Here is a 16,983-nt window from a genome sequence, read left to right on the forward strand (position 1 = left end):
AAAGATTTGGGCCACTGGTTCTGGTCTGGCCTCCATGGAGTGTGCATGCAGTTTCACACTGATCGGTGCCGGAGATTAGCTGGACGGACGGACAACACACACACACACACACACACACACACACACACACACACACACAGGAGGACGCACTGACAGTGGCGAATACCGTCTCGGCCACCCCTACAACCACCTGGCAAATATCAAACAATGGGTTACTATAAACCATAAAAATGTTTATCATAAAATATACAAAGATAATGAAGACAAGTGGACAATATGTTCTCAGGAGGAAAAAAATGGTTGTGTGCTATTTCCTTTCTCGCTTCCACTACAATTACCATAGTTACTCTGTTTGAATTTGTGAAGTTGAAAACAAATAGAAAAAGTTGATTGCAATGAGTTTCACTTCAACTCTCTAGATATCTGTGCACGAGTGAATCATCGCTAGGAATTTAGTAATTGTGTTATGACAGATGTCTCTTTTATATTGCACAACCTTGGCATCATGTTGACTTGTGGCGTGTGGAGGGAAGTAATGCCCATGGCAGTTGGCTGGGGTCCAGTTGGCATAAGCTGCAGTGTATCTTCAGAAAAGGCCCTTAGTAAAGGTCCATAGTTCACTGAATAGAAACAGTCATGGTGCATATCTCAGAAATGGACATGCTATTAATGATATATTGACTGCTGGCATACTTCACTCATACGCATTTGAAAATGGAACATGTTCAGAGAAGCAAGTATGTGGTGTATAATCTAACCTTGTCCTGTGGGGTTCACTAAATAACTCAAACTCAAATGTATTGTATATTTGCCCTTAATCAGGACACATGTCCAACACAAGGAAAACAAAAACTTAATGGGAAAAGAAAGAGAATAAAAATCTTAGGAAGAAAATAAGTAGTACACTGGAAGATAATATGGGGGGGGGGGGGGGGGGTAGTGATTAGGTTAAGAAAAGAAAAGATCTTTCATCAATTGGATGTAACAAACCCCTTCTGGCTTACACACGTTACTAGTCAGACAGTCACAGCACCTTACTTGTATTGCTGGATGTGTGTCAAAGGACAACAATCTGTCTTTAAACTTTAAACAGGAATTAAAGACACTGTAATGTTAGATCATTAAAGTAGCCTAGATATGAGCACTAGTGGAGACAAAAATGTCAATGTGTGTGTGTGTGTCTCACTCTCATGCACGCGCGCACACACACGCACACACGCACACACACACACACACACACACACACACACACACACACACACACACACACTACAGACTTGCATAATAAGTCAGTGTCCCACTTTCACTTGGGCTACCCAGTCAAAACATATGGGACACACCACTGTTATCTACAATGACGTTCATATGAATCATATAAAAACAGTGGATAATTGGGTGGTTAATGAATGAAAGAATTAATTAAATATTGAAATGAAAAAAATGAAAAGAATATGTACACCGGCAAGTGAAGCCATTGTGTTATGGAATTATTTATAATATAATTGCAGCTCATACTGTCAACAATACAAGAGTGTACATCCAGACATATTATAAATATGATAAATTACATAAAATTGAGGAAATGTTACAAAAATGTGTAGTAGTCTCCTCCCCACAATATGCATCATGAAATGTTCACCTTGGCAACCTGTGGGAAACTTTCAAGCGACTGAAGTTTCGGGTGCATTTGGGGACAAACGGTATCCAATGAATGGGCGGCCGCTCTGACGATGCTGCCAAGCGCTACCGGTCGGCACGCCCCCAGCATGGATACAATCAGCAGCATTAACAGGCGCTCACGAGAGACCGTCACTCTATTGGAGTGTGTGTATTGAAGCCGCGATGGGAGTTATGACATCTAAGTTTTTAGGCTTATTGCTACCAGCATCGTTGCACTAAACAAATAACATTGTTTTTGCGTCTACGTGTTTTTAGACGTTTCTCTTGTAGGATGTTGATTACATTGGAAAGCTGGGTGAGATAAAAAGTCAGTTCTCTGATGAGAGCGACCACCTCAACACCATACAAAGGGAACCACGGAACAAGTACTTTTTACAAGCTTTCTGTTTTTGAATGTCATAAAGAAGCAGGGCTGTTACATACAAAATGGATCACTTTGCAGCAGAGTGCCTTGTTTCAATGTCCAGCCGTGCAATTGTTCACGCTCCTAAAGGGAATAGGGAGATTAAACCAGAAATTGCGTCTGCTCCAAAGAACGGAGAGGAAATTAAAGAGCCTTTGGTAAAAGATAATTCTTCTCTTTTTGTGGTGGCAAGAATTCTGGCGGATTTTAACCAACAGACTCCCAACCATGTTGCCGATCAGGCAAAAATAAAGGAGGAGAGCTTGCCGAACATCACAGATGATGGAAACTCTGCCACACCTACCACCATCTCCGATCCTGCACTCAAACAAAGAGGCAAACGATTGAGAGGTCGAATTGAACCAGAATCACCTCAGAAAAAGCACAAATGCCACTATTCAGGTTGTGAAAAAGTTTATGGCAAATCATCCCACCTCAAAGCCCACCTAAGGACACATACAGGTCAGTCTCACTGGATGTTAATATTTGATGCTGTAAAGATCTCGAATTAGTTTAATAGCCTGCTAATAGCCAGTTTATGAAATTATTCAAAATTAGAATACTACGATTAGGCTACCAAAATGTGTATTTCTTACAGACAATATTATTTAGTCCTGGTTGACTATGTATTGGTAGCCTAAGCCTAGCATATAACATTGCATATATGCGTTTTAATCCACCGTATCCACGTATGCACCCAGTATGGAAATCATTAGCGAATAGCGATTAACTGATTTGTGCATTGGCCTTTTAAGTTGGATGTAACTTTGCGAAATACCTTGTAGTGTGGGGGAGGGAGTCAAACACACACACACACAGTGCCACTCCCACTCAAAGAGTATTGTCGCCTCTCCCCTCAGCAACAACCCCATTGCCTCAAATGCCCTATTCTGAATCTGCATTAACAGGAAGACCTCGACAGTCTGCACTCTGCAGTGCAAATGCACAACAAAATTGCCTTGTTCCGATTCATCTTTTTTGTTTGGAACTTTGGATAATTAAACATCGACAAAATTCTGTTGAGCTCCATAGTACCGAATCATTGTTTATAAACAAGTAAAAAAATTATAATAATTACAAAAAATGAAGGAAAATGTGATGATCGATCGAGGCACTATGTATGCAGAAAGTTTTCGAATCCATATGATAAGTTGTACTGCCGTGTCACACTGCAGATAGGGAGAAAATCCAGGCTGTCACATTTGACCTTCTGAAGAACTCTTGAATTCGTCCGACATTACAATAGCGCTTTGCATTCCCTATTCCCCAAGATAGTCTACAAAGAGAAAAGAAGAGATGTAATGTTGTAGATCAACCCAAATTGCAGGTTGATAGCAGTTGTGCAGTCGCCTGTCTGCCCAAAGCTCTTTGTTGTGATGTACCACACCCCCGCTAGATAGACTGCCAGCTGATCTGGCCAGCAACAGACTCTGCTAGCTGAGCCCAGACTATAACAACTCATCGCTCTGCTCTATAACTTTACAGCAGTGATTCTGAACTAATTTCAAGGACCCCCTGCTTGTGTTTGAGATGCATTAGGCCACAGGCCACATTTGATATGATATGGTTGTTATTTCTGGGACCCCAATCTGCAGTCCGGGGTCCATTTGGTTCCCTATATACATTATACACTAAATGGTGTGTTTATATAGTGACTTTTATCCAAAGTTCTTTACATAGATTGTGCATTACATTCACACACACATTCATGATACACTGATGGTGGAGGAAACCAACCTGCACATCGGGAGCAATTAGGGGTTCAGAGTTTTGCTCAAGGACACTTCGACACTTACTCTGTGGGAGCCCAGGATGAAACTGGGAACCTTATGGTTCCTATCCGTCCGCTCTACCCCTGAGACACTGTCCACTCTACACTGTCTGTGTTACAGGCCTGTAAGGGTCCATTTGGTTCCTAAATATCAAACATTTAGCAGGGGACACCCTGGAACTCCCACAAGGACCCCTGGGGGTCCCTGGACCCCATGTTGAGAACCAGTGCTCTACAGCTCAAATTAATATTCAAAATAATGCACAATTTTAGCTGCTGATTGTCAGAAACACAACTGTAGGCCTATATATTTAAGTAGGAGTAATCTAGTCTTACATAATGTATTCCTATTCACTTCACTGTACTTTTTTTGGGTCCTATTTTGTTGCTCACTATAAGCCCTGCCTCCACCTCTTGCCTACATAGCTTTTCTCACTGCTGAATCCTGTCTTGTGATTGGTTTGTGTGAATAATGACTGTGTTTCTGCTTATATTTGGGTAATGAGAGAATGTGGGTCATCTGAGTTCAGCCGTCTTGGCTCAGCCAAGCTGCAGCGTTCCAGTCAGCAGTCAGCGTGCCGCAGCCTCTACTAGCAGAGTCAAGAGCCAATGGATCTATGGATCCTTGCCCAGCTCCAACCAAACACCACTATCTAATTGATGGGGAACACTGTTACAGACACAATTTAAACACAGAGCCAGAGAGCTAGCTGCTGTACTCACTTGACCCTGTAACGCCCCAAAGCCCCAGTTTCGAAACTCCTCTATATATAATTTGAGTACAACAGGAACTGGAAACTGAATTGGCAATGTGTGTGTATTAGTGTAATGTATACAATTATAATAGGGTATTCTGATTTGGATCTCCTATATTCAGGGCAGAAGCTTAAGCATATCATACAAGGTTTCTCCAAACTATGGAAGGGTTACAGTATTATATATTTTATGGTCTTTCTTTTATTTTTAGTCTCCTTGTCTGCTTTCTAACATTCTTCTACCTGTGCTACGCCAGTACACCGGCCACTACTGTCAATATAGGCCTATATATATTACTATCAAAGGTTGAAAACAGAAATGATTAAATGGAAGAATATCATTTCCATTATCTACAGTATTACATTGCTACTCATCCTTAACCCCTGCTTAATGTATCTGTGCCTGTCATGGTCATACCAATAAAAATATGAAGTTATTTTCATTGTTTTGAAGAAGATTGTATAGGTATTGTTGTTTGTTCCAAGAGAAAGTGATATGGCCTGATGTCAGCTGAGTTTCAACCACTTATCACCTGTGATAATCTGTTCAATATGTTCTCTTCACATCTTGTGAATGAAGCCTCATTTTAACTTATCAATCACAATGTTTGTTGTTCATTGAGGTTTGGCCTTATAGATGGAAACTGTGTGTTTCCTTAATTTTTAGACTAGTCCTGTTGTCTGTTACAAAATAAAATTGTAAACGTTTCAAAATAGCTTTTAGCTTGCGGCTCTTAGAATTTTGCAGAGTGCCCCCTGAGCCATCTTAACTTGAGTAGCCCTGATATATTACATCATATTATGCATCTTTCATTTTTGCTCAGATTATTGTAGTATCATCACAACACCTGGCCACTTTTTGGCTACAAAATATTTTGTCTTCACTTACACACCACACATAGACAGACACTGTGTTAAATATTTGATTAATGTCAACCCTCCTCCTGATAATATTCACAGTTTGTGTGATTGCTCACCTCATGGCATTCATTGCAAGCCATGCCAGACTAGTTTGGTAATGTAGTTTCATATCATTAGTGTACGACCTCCTCCTAATCAGAGTGGTTATTATAGTACACCTAACTATGTGCAGGCTTAATGTATGATTTATCTCATGTCATAATAAAGTGCCTGATCAAATAGTATATTTGCCTGATCAAATCGTGTATTTGATCAGGTACTATACTCCAAAGATGGTTCATCAAGGTACAGTGTGAGAGGTACATAAGTGTAGCAGAGAAGAGGGTGCATGCAGAATATACTGTGTATTGGTCATTATACCACATTGAGCATGAGTTTGGGGAATCCACAGCACATTTTTCAGTCTAAGGTTACCATGACAGCTTTGTCTGATCTCACAAGGTGGAGAATACATACTAAATGTGGAAAACATAATTATACTTTATAGCCTAGTGTTGATGAACTATACATCTTTGTCTAAAACACTACTTGGCACAGTGCAACAGGCATTCAAATTCTGGTTGTTTCTCAAGCCTAATTTACTCACTGAATATAACCGATTTCTAAACTGCATTGTTTTTCTAGCTTGAAAATTATTGTTATTTTCAGCGAGTATAAATTAGACGTAACTGAGTTTTAGCTATACCATAGCATCAGTGAATTTGTCTTTTCCTAACCATTGTCAGCAGAAGAATAACTATGGTCAGACCAGTTTCGTTGTGTAGAGGGATCTCTCTGTGAAGCCTCATTATGTGCTCTGGTCATGTCATGCAAACTGCCATCTCCAGCAAAGAGATGGCCCCTGACGAGCTCATTACAAGTCATGTCTTCTTGATAAAGAACAGCTCGAGCGTCCTCGCTCCCCACAGCTGGGCCTCACAAAAGGCCATCTTAGCAAAAGTACAAGGGCATGACAAAACTGAACCACCAGAGTAGAACGGGGAGGACATATCCCTCAAAGACAAAGAGACTAATGACATATTTTACAGTTGGTTTGACTTTTTGTTCCTTTTTGGTCCATTCTTTTGTGTTCTATTGGGGGGTACCTCTGGTATTGTAGGGATGGTATTGTGGAACAGTCATACAGTACAGAGGCCCCTAGTTGTCCTCAAAAGTAACCAGCCCCACCTGGTAGCTCTTTCACAGCTGCACTGCTATTTAGACTCAATTATACACCATGCATTCCTTCTATTTTTAGTCAAACAACTGCACGTACGTTTGAGTAACTTTTTTTCTTTTGCCGTTAAATCATTCTGAATTCCACATGGAAAATGAAGTGCGTATGTGTGTAGTTATGCATACTGTATATTTGCCAGTAGCTTTATTTTTGGTACACAGTAAAATATGTGTACAGTATGTCCTGCTACACTGCATACTGTGTTTCTGTTTGGTTATTGGTGGTGATGAGGGTGGAGGATGGGGTTTTTCCCGCTCTTCCTCCAGTCTGACCTTGGATCAGTGATGGGTAACAGTTCCACTGGGGCACAAGAGGTCAGTCTGTCTACCCGCCACACAGCAGGATTTCCACCCTCCCTCCCCTCCCAGCAAAGCCACGTTTCCACCAGACCTTGCATGAAATGACTGTTTGACATCTATAGGAGCTGTTAAATAGAGCGTTTCCTAATTCTGGTGATGAGAGAGTTAAAATACTGGGGTGTATCCATCGGTGGGAATGTTCCTGTGTTTTATCCCCCAGGATCACAATCATCAGATTATGTTTTCCTCCAAAAGGGGACATTGTGAATTAAATCTTGTTGGTCCATGAGGCACACATGTCACTTCACATGTATGTCCAGTGGAAACAAGGTATTAGCTAAATCTACTTGATCCCTGGGATGTAAATAAAACCAAAGTGAGGCTACCATCTTGCCTGTTCTAATCCTCTGGGTCAGTGCTACTGCTGCTTTTTTCTCTGTAGTCCTAGACATGCGTGCAATGTCTTCTCCACATCCCAGAAGTGTGGTTGTGAACTTGCGTATGGTGTATATATTATGCACTGTGTGTGTATTATTCGAACATGTATGTCGTGTCACGCATGAAGAGACAATTCTGGGCTGATGATCTCAGCATACAGCCACATACAGTTTTGTACCGAAGCGGTGATCAAGTATAGGCATTCAAAATAATACAAGACCTCTCACACAGGCTGTGGGATTGCTGTGCTGTTTCTAATGGCCCACAGAGCTCATGTATTCTTTATTTCGTTTTGGAATAGTTCTATAAAAGCCACGCTTGTGTGTATTTTGACCCAGCCCCTCCCGCTGTTCTCTAGCCTGCTCTAATGCAAATCAAAATAGGGGTTGAAGCCTGTTATGTTCCTGGCCGAAGCCTGTGTCAAGTCAAGTCAGGGTGTCGATTACCATGGGCAGGAAGAGAGGGATATAGGACGGGTGGAAAGCTGTATTTTTCCCCACTGTAGAAAAAAACTGCCAACTGCATCTCTCACGCAACAGCCGGGATCCACAATACAAAGCCCACCAGAGAGCGTACGGCGTGATATGTGGGGGTAGGGCAAGAGGCCGAGATGTTTACACTGTCAATGCTTTCCATTGATGTAGGTCATTTATTCAGCTGCATCTGCAGCCAATCTGATTAACGTGTGAAGGGCTGCACCTCCACACAGGAGAGAACACCTCTGTCAGCCCTGCACCTCCACACAGGAGAGAACACCTCTGTCAGCCCTGCACCTCCACACAGGAGAGAACACCTCTGTCAGCCCTGCACCTCCACACAGGAGAGAACACCTCTGTCAGCCCTGCACCTCCACACAGGAGAGAACACCTCTGTCAGCCCTGCACCAACAAGGGAAGGGCTGCACCTCCACACAGGAGAGAACACCTCTGTCAGCCCTGCACCAACACACAGGAGAGAACACCTCTGTCAGCCCTGCACCAACAAGGACCCCATTTGAGATTTCAGAGTTGGACTAAAATGAGTGTCCATGGCTTGGATAAATCGACCAATGGCAGATCTCGGTCACGTATGCACCAGGGTTAGAGTGTGGTCGTCAGAGGGAGGTGGGGAGTAGTATTTGGTGGAGCATATGGGGCGAAGCCTTGGGTGGGGATAGGGACCATAACATTTTCTCCCCAAGATATGAAAATATTTCTCTCCTTTTAGAGCATCCGATAAGATGTTGTGTAGTGGGCTGCTGCGCTGCATGAAGCTTGTGGCCTGTATCTCCTCTCATGGTGAGGCCTTTCAGGACCTGGTAGGGCTGTGGCTCTTTGTTTGAAAAACCTATCTCCTGTGAGCTGTTGACCACGCGTATATCTATTCTACGTCCGAGCATAGACATGGTAACGCACCGTCTGCCTCTGATTGGCCTACCGACACCATAGAACGACTGCCGGCCTTACCAGAGTTTCCTCCGAGGTGGATAGCGCCATGCTGGATAGTCTGATGTCAGGTTACTCCTTGGTGGGAAATAAATAAACAATACAAGTACGATATAATACAAGAGAATGACAGAAGAGGCAAACTAATATTCTTTATGCCGTTTATTTACATACATGTGTAAACTTGAAACATTATTGTACTGTAAAAATGTCTCTTCCCTGGATCTTTATCTTTTTTAGTATAATAGTATTAGTTTACTATAATTAGATTAATACACAATAATCAACACGAACACTTTCATTTGAACACACCCAAATTAAAGCATACAACGTACGTGTTCAATCAATCATTCAATCAAAGCAAACGGCATAAACAATATTAGTTTGCCTCTTCTACAAAAATACAAGTTACTGTCGCGCGTGCCAAGCTGCCATTGTCTTGTACTTACTGTATTGTTTCCCACCACAGAGTCACCTCGCGTCTCGGAGGACAGTCTGGTGAGACCGTGGGGGCTAGACGGCAGTGTCGGTAGGCCAATCAGAGGCAGGTGGGGTGTTACCATGCTCGGATGTAGAATAGATATACACACATGCAGACTGTGGCCAGATCTGTGGCCGCCCAAACAGAAAAGTCCTATATGATTGTATTAAATTACATCAAACTCACCAACATTGCAGCTGTATGAAAAGCTTGAATTATCCTCTTTCTTTCTGCAAAGTGTTTGTTTCATACAAGTATGAGCTACTTCCTGTCAAGAAATTCCTTGCAGGTGATTTATTGAGTGGTGCACATAATATGCACTGTATATAATGATTTCCTGCGTGCCAGTACAGTACAGTACAGTACAGTACAGTACAGTACAGTACAGTACAGTACAGTACAGTACAGTACAGTACAGTACAGTACAGTACAGTACAGTACAGTACAGTACAGGGACCCCCACATGGTAACTCTGTCATTTCTCAACCGTTTCGGACGTGGGGCGGCTCGCCAGAATCGGCCCGGCCCCCTGGGCCCGTTCCTGGGGGTCTGGAACTTCCGGGACCCCCCGGGGACCCCCACTCACTTCACACGGGTGTTGGAGTTTGAAAGTGCTCGTTGGATATCATTCAACGGCCGTGCGTGACACCTGTTTTGAATTTGCACATAATGCAGGAGGCAGCAGGAGGTTGCTTTATTGAAAACGAGCTCTTCCAAACTCCAACACTTAGGAAAAAATCACCTGCAAGGAAGTAGCTCCTAACATATTATCTACGGTGGATATTTATGAAACAAACACTTTGCCGATAGAGGATAATTCATGCTTTTCATACAACTACAATATTGGTGTGTTTGATGTCGTCAGATAGAACAATCACTCAATCAGATATGACTTTTCTGTTTGGAAGTATGGGCTGTCAATGGGAAATTGCAGCTAGTTACCACCTTGCTGGCAAGATGGCCGCGGTGTGCATTATGGTCAACATAGCGTCAGGTCTCAATCAACTGAATGAGCTGGGAGTGTGCTGTGTGAATCAGAGTAATGGATGATAGGATGTCCCTTTTCCCACCTGCGTGTGCCAGTGTTCCTGCATGCATTGCATGAATGCTGTGAACACCCAATAATGGCTGCAGCTGTCTCCACGTCCTTACCAGGGTTAAAAAGATTAGACAACCGCCTGCAACACAACAAGGCTTCAGGTCATTTTACCTTGCACTCAAGGCTAAGAGAGATGGCCCACTTAAACTAATTGACGAAATACTGATGAGCTGGTCAATGCATTCTCGCCCCTAAAGAGTTAAAAGAGATGAAGTAATGTATGGCTGAGCGTCTGCAGGAATCAGACTGTCGCCCTCGAGCCCATGTGTATGGCTCTCTGGGTGAATGTCAATAGCCCTTTGCATTGTAGACCAGGGGGAGTGAGTTACGGTCAGCACACACAGCCCATCTGATTGTAATGCATTACGGGAGTGCCTCTCCTGCTGCGTGCAAGGCTGCTGCTATTGTTCACAACCTGACAGCCATAGGCTCACAAGGGGAGACATGCTATTCAATGGCAAGTGAGGTCCTCTCAATAACGACAAAATATGATAATAGATTTATATGGTCATGACAAGCCCATGCTAGTCCTTAAGCAGCACCTGACACACCAACAGCTTCTTTGTTAGTTGTGCAAAGGTTACTTATTCTAAAACAAATTTGAATCAAAACTCTTAATGGGAGGATGGAAAAAGCAAGTTTTGATGGAGTGACTTCACTGTAAAAAGACACGACTCCCACAGAGTAAATTCTTCATATATGAACATCCACACAAACAACTCTCATCTTTGATGTGTTTCAAAACAAGCCGACCCCCCCCCCCCCCCCCCCCGCCCACACATTCATTCTTGCTCAAGCGGGGGCTGTGTTTTGTACATGTTAAAGCTGTCTACAATGATAAAAGACACACGGCAAGCCATAATATGTATTTATTCTTTGCCACACACGTGTTTGTGTTTATGTCCCTGTGGCATGCAATAACGTGTGTGAAGGGAGAGGCTAGATAGAGACAGAGAAGGGTGGGTACTTAACCCTGTCCTATCCCAAATCCAGTTCCTGTCTGCCAATAGTGATGTCATGGAGGAAAGCCTGCACAAGTGGCCATGTTGAAGAGTTTTGGTCTTACTTGGTTGTCTGGTGGCAGGGTGGACAGGCTGGCTCCTGCTTGGCTTTAAGCCACAGTGGATCATAAACATGCAAGTAAATTACAGGCTTTCTGATGAGCCCTGCCACTCCACTTAGCAGTGTGCCTCCTCTGCTCTTGTGTGTGAGAGTTTGCCCAACGGCTGAGGAAACATCAGGAATGTTATCTGCTCTGGTTTGAAGTGCTGGTAGCTTGTTGAAGCAGGTGACATGGAGTCAGAGCCCACTGGTGCTCACGTCAAACAGTGATTTCATCTCATGTCTGCACACAGTGTCCCGTGCGCCCCAGAGATCTACCCAGATTCCTTTATTCTTAAACATTTCTACAGAAGCTCAGGGAGTGTGTGTGTGTGTGTGTGTGTGTGTGTGTGTGTGTGTGTGTGTGTGTGTGTGTGTGCGTGTGCGTGTGCGTGTGCCTGTGCGTGTGTGTGTGTGTGTGTGTGTGAGGAAGATGGACAAAGAGGCTCTGAGCAGTTTATTTAGTGACCTAGTGGCCCCAGAGGGAACAGTTGTATAACCGGAGTATCTGTGACATAATCATATTGCCTCGGAGGGGAGATGCTAGCGTTTAGCAGAGGTACAGTTTGTGTGCATGATGTAACTTGCACTATGGGGTAACTGGGTCACTGTGTTCGTTAAGAGAAAAGCTAGCTTCCCTAATTATACCAACCATATCTCTCTCTCTCTCTCTCTCTCTCTCTCTCTCTCTCTCTCTCTCTCTCTCTCTCTCTCTCTCTCTCTCTCTCTCTCTCTCTCATATTCACTCATTCTGAGAAAGACAGACCACACGCTGTGGATGTGGAATACAGCCAGGGCTACCCCAGCCAATGGCGGGCCCTGCTGTCACAGTCGCTACGGTGCCACCGCACGCCAGGATCGCTACGTAACAGGACGGGAAGGAGAGAGAGGCGCGTGGGAGTGGCTGACTCAGTTTTCTCCTTTTTTCATAGATATGCTGAATGCCATGTGTAAATGTATGCGAGTGTGACAATCTCCCAGTACTGACATGTGCTGTGGACCCTATCATCATATCCTCCACAGGATCAAGATGTTTCCCTGTTGTTGCCAACTTGCCATGAATTATTCTTGAAAGCCTAAGCCTCATGTTATGAAACCAGCACAAAATAAGCTGTGTAAGCCTTTCAGGAAGACATTAAAGGAAGAGGTTTCCGTGTTTTATTCATGGTAATACTTTTGATCCAGCCATCTTTCCATTTGTATCCATACAATGTATTGAATGGGCAGTTTCTCTGTCATACCACGTTTCCTTAAGAACCCAACGACGGCAGTTCAGCGGGTTGCCAGTGTACACCTGATGGTATCCACTGTCACTGCATTACTGTATCAGGACAGTTAGACTGGATATCTCAGCCTAGTTCTCTGGTGTCTGGTCAAATATTGATGCTGTTGGATCTGTTACACTGGTGGTTGATGAACTTTAAGTTGCCTGCCAGATCATAGCTTGGCTCCTTAGCCTATAATTCAATCTGCAGTGCCAGGTGGCGTTTTACGTTTAGAGCAGGAGGAGGGGCCTTGAAGCCAGTGAAGTTTGAGGTTCCCTAGCTTTCTAACAAGCAATCTAATGTTTTTGTATGGTATATGCAATGAGGAGGGTTTGATCCAGGAAGTCCAGACTCCAGAGTCAAACAAGCATGACCTCCATCTTTTATTTATATACATACAACATATCTTTGTGTGGGAAACATTACTTGAACTGTGTGTTCCTCATGTGTATGTTTACTCTGGGAGAAGAACAGGAACAGCACAACAGTGTGGCTGGAAATTCTTTGCGTGAGATCGGAGGTGTTTTTGACGCTAGTGTGCAAAATGACAGAATGTGAGTACGGCATGTATGTATTAGTATTTGTCTGTATGCATTCAAGTGAAGGGAGACAGCAGAAGTTACAGTGGGCGGGGCAGACTGAGTTTGTCTGGGTCCGAGGTGAGGCGTCTGGAACTCAAGACTGAACTGTCTAGACTTGTTCTGTCTGTCTGAATGTTTTGTAACCATGCAAAGTAGGGGAGAGGCTGGGGCTGATGGCACACACCGACTTCTTGTTTATGAGGCATGTTGGCATCAGGTATCATAGAAGCTTTTTTGATGCTGAACAGCCCTGTTTCCATTGTGGCCATGAGGGAAACCACAGAACAAAGATAGCATTTGGTGAACTGCTCTTATGCACTCATTTGTCATGCTGGTTTATAAACAGTCATGCGATTGAGGGTCTCTCTCCCTTTTCATATATGCCGTGGTTAGTTTTGCACATAATGATCGAGCTTGCTCTCTTTCTGAAGCCCCATAACATTAAAAGAGTATGCCCTGCCTTTGTATAGAACTGCTAGGTCACGCTGGTAAAATTAGAACGCTGGGTCCTGCTATTGTCAGGCAGAAAATCACTGAAACGGAACTAAAGGGAATACTGCATTAGCTATACTGTCCAGCGCATGCAGAGCACTGTATGCAGACTCCATATTACACACTGTTGCCACATCAGAATGGAAGAAAACCACACCAAGATATATTGTACCATCTGGTTTTGGGTAGATTTGTGTCAAAGCCCACTTTTATTGCCCCTGGAGGGGGAAGGGTATAATTTACCACGGGCAGAGTCACAGATAGTTGTATGGTGGAAAATGGGCTGGGAAACCATTCTGAACATCATTAGCATATGAAGCTTAGCTAATTAAACGGTGCATCTGCCTCTGCAACATGGGGCCAATCTAGAGGTGATTTTTCCCAATCCTTTTGTATCACTGTCTCAAAAATACTATAAAAGTATGTGCTGTGAGTGAGTAGTGCTACCACCACCGCCTTTTTCTTCCATTTCAGTGCATACTGTACACCAAATATTATCACGTGGTATGAAAAGAAAAATACTGTGTCCATTCTCCAGTTTGACTGGAAACTCTTGTTTGTTTCCAACAAAGTTCTTCCAGAAGCACAGAGGGAAAAGCAGATGTTCCAGCAGGTCAGCTCAGCTGTAAAAAGGAAGTAGCATTGTTGTTGAAGCTGTAGTTAACCATACTTCGTTGTACAACAAAAATAGTGAAAATACTCAAAATAGCTGATATACAAGCTGGATGTGTTAGGGAAAAAACATTTCCTATAATGCCCAAGATAGGGTCACCGTGTCTTCACTTTTAGGGTCTGAGGAGCTACATGAGCTTACATTTGTTCTGTTTCTGTGTAGGTGTCTTCTAGTAAAGTGTAACAGCGTGCCGTTTATGACTTGTCAACAAATCATCACTCATTGGTGCTTTGATGAGCAGCTTGTGACAGTTTAAGCACAAGTTGCAATAAAAAGTATGCAGAAACATTTGACACACTTTAAGTAGTCTTGAGAGCTTAATCTGTATAAACTTAAGCACCTTGTGTTGCTGTTAGGTAAAATACTGACAGTTGCCTCCTTCTGTTGTTGCACTGCAGGAGAGCGGCCTTTCCCGTGCACCTGGCCCGACTGCAGCAAGAAGTTTGCCCGTTCTGACGAACTGGCACGCCACTACCGCACACACACCGGGGAAAAGAAATTCGGCTGCCCGCTTTGTGACAAGCGCTTCATGCGGAGTGACCACCTGATGAAACATGCCCGCCGCCATTCAGATTTCCAGCCTGGCATGCTGAAGAGGCCTCACAGTGGCAGCGTCATGCGCCCCGGATCTCTCAGCGACTACAGCCGGTCTGATGCGTCCAGTCCCACCATCAGTCCAACCCTCAGTCCAGCCAACTCGCCTTAGCCTGAACTGTAACCCGGTCACACTTTCCGCCTCCAAACCTCCAACATTTATGTTGCAGTCGTCAGCAACACCCCCGCCCCGGCCCTTTTCTTTGCTAATCCTGCGCTTGCTGTGGTGTAGCCTACCTTACTGTACATACCTGCTTATTGTAGTGCAATTACTGGTGTGATCCTAAAAATAAGGTAATGCCTTTCCCAAATGGCAATACATTCTGTACCATGTCTGTATTTTCTGACCGTGACTAGTTGTCCATTGTGTTTTCTCTGTTGACTAAACAAGGTTTAGAAAAAACAAACAAACAAAAAACAGACACACTGGCAGTTCTTATCGAATCATTTTCTTTTTTTTTATGGGTCAGGAGAAGGGGTACACACACCTCAGGATTGAAGACCTTTGCTTATCTTCTACAGTACCACAGAGTACTTCAGTACCACAGTACTCACTTTGACTGCACAATACAAGCATCACTTTACTCTGAAATTCAACGGGGGTTGAATTTTATGCCCTGCTCAGGGATGGCCTTGTTAGCTTGAAAGAATGAACATGATGAAGAGAAACATAACATATAGCAGCCTTACACTCAACAAGATTTGCACTCTTTCCTTAGTTTTTTTTTGTTGGTTTTGTTGTTAGTTATTGCATTCAGTGAAACTAACCGTAGTCATACAGTCATCACAGTTAAACAATCGTACATCCTGGTGTGACAGTAGTTCAGCTAGCATTGGGGGTTCAAATGGAATCGAATTGCTTTGTGTTATTTGAATAGGACACTCCTCACCCCAGTGAACAAAATTCCTGCATCTCTGTTGCAGGCCATGTGATATGCATCTTAACTGGGAGGGTAACTGCCTGTATCAGTATACTACGCTGAATAACGTTTTAGATCTAAACGTTTTAATGGATATGGTCAGTTTTAAAGCAGCTGTTTTTTCCCCCCATGTGGGGGGGGGGGGGGGGGGGGGGGGTTGTCTAAAGAATGCTATATCATCAGCAAATGTATTTCATACAATACCTACAAAAAGGTACCTCAGTCTGTACAATGTTTATTCCCCTCACAAGCACATAGGAAAACCTACCAAAGACGAGACTGAATGAAAGCCTTTCTATTCACTCTTGTGAGCCAGCCTTCATTGAGCCTTGGGGCTGGTGCTTGGCACTATCGCAGGTAGCGCCAGACGGCCCTGCCCACTTCCCTCCTCCTGGCCTTTGCCTGGTATGGTCTCCCTAAGGGAAACACCTGCATCCCCCAAGAATCTATTCACAGCCCACAGAGAGGTGTGGCGACATCCCATTACTGGGGAGTCCTCCCTGTCCTTCTGGCTCTACCTGTCCTGTCAGACCTTAACTGAAGTCAAGCCTCAACCCTGCCAAACCACAGACATGAGGCTGGCTGTTCAGCCAGAGGCAAATGTTGGCCACAGTGTTATAGAAAACACAGGGCTGGGTTGGGCCGGTACTTGGTGGGGACTCATGAAGTTAACAAAGCGGCTATCTGAGGGAGACAGGAAAGAGAGGGCAGGTCTAGAGGGCCCCTGATAAAGAGACAAGGTTTATCACAGGGTTAGCAGTGCAGAGGAAGAGACGCCCCGTCCCAGACACTCCCTCACCCCCTCCCTATCCAAGTATGTCCCCAGATCAACATTAGGATGGGTACACACTAGCAAAATCCTGAGAATTT

At 43.8% G+C, this 16,983-nt stretch overlaps 1 protein-coding gene across 1 annotated transcript; it reads left to right on the plus strand.

The window, feature by feature from the left end:
* Nucleotides 1-1,618: 1,618 nt before the first annotated feature.
* Nucleotides 1,619-16,224, plus strand: klf13 (Kruppel like factor 13). The gene is made up of 2 exons (XM_079501560.1): nucleotides 1,619-2,545; nucleotides 14,998-16,224. Exons 1-2 carry the CDS (start codon nucleotides 2,107-2,109, stop codon nucleotides 15,303-15,305), a joined length of 747 nt encoding a protein of 248 aa, XP_079357686.1. The 5' UTR covers nucleotides 1,619-2,106; the 3' UTR covers nucleotides 15,306-16,224.
* Nucleotides 16,225-16,983: the final 759 nt, after the last annotated feature.

This window comes from Electrona antarctica, assembly GCF_951216825.1.
Source record: "Electrona antarctica genome assembly, chromosome: 5".
Classification (NCBI taxonomy): Eukaryota; Metazoa; Chordata; class Actinopteri; order Myctophiformes; family Myctophidae; genus Electrona; species Electrona antarctica.

What these genes read in the sequence shown, in the direction of transcription:
- klf13 (XM_079501560.1), top strand. Translation starts at nt 2,107, where the DNA reads ATGGATCACTTTGCAGCAGAGTGCCTTGTTTCAATGTCCAGCCGTGCA. An exon ending in CCACCTAAGGACACATACAG is followed by an intron (nt 2,546 to 14,997) that starts GTCAGTCTCACT and finishes GTTGCACTGCAG; the next exon opens with GAGAGCGGCCTTTCCCGTGC.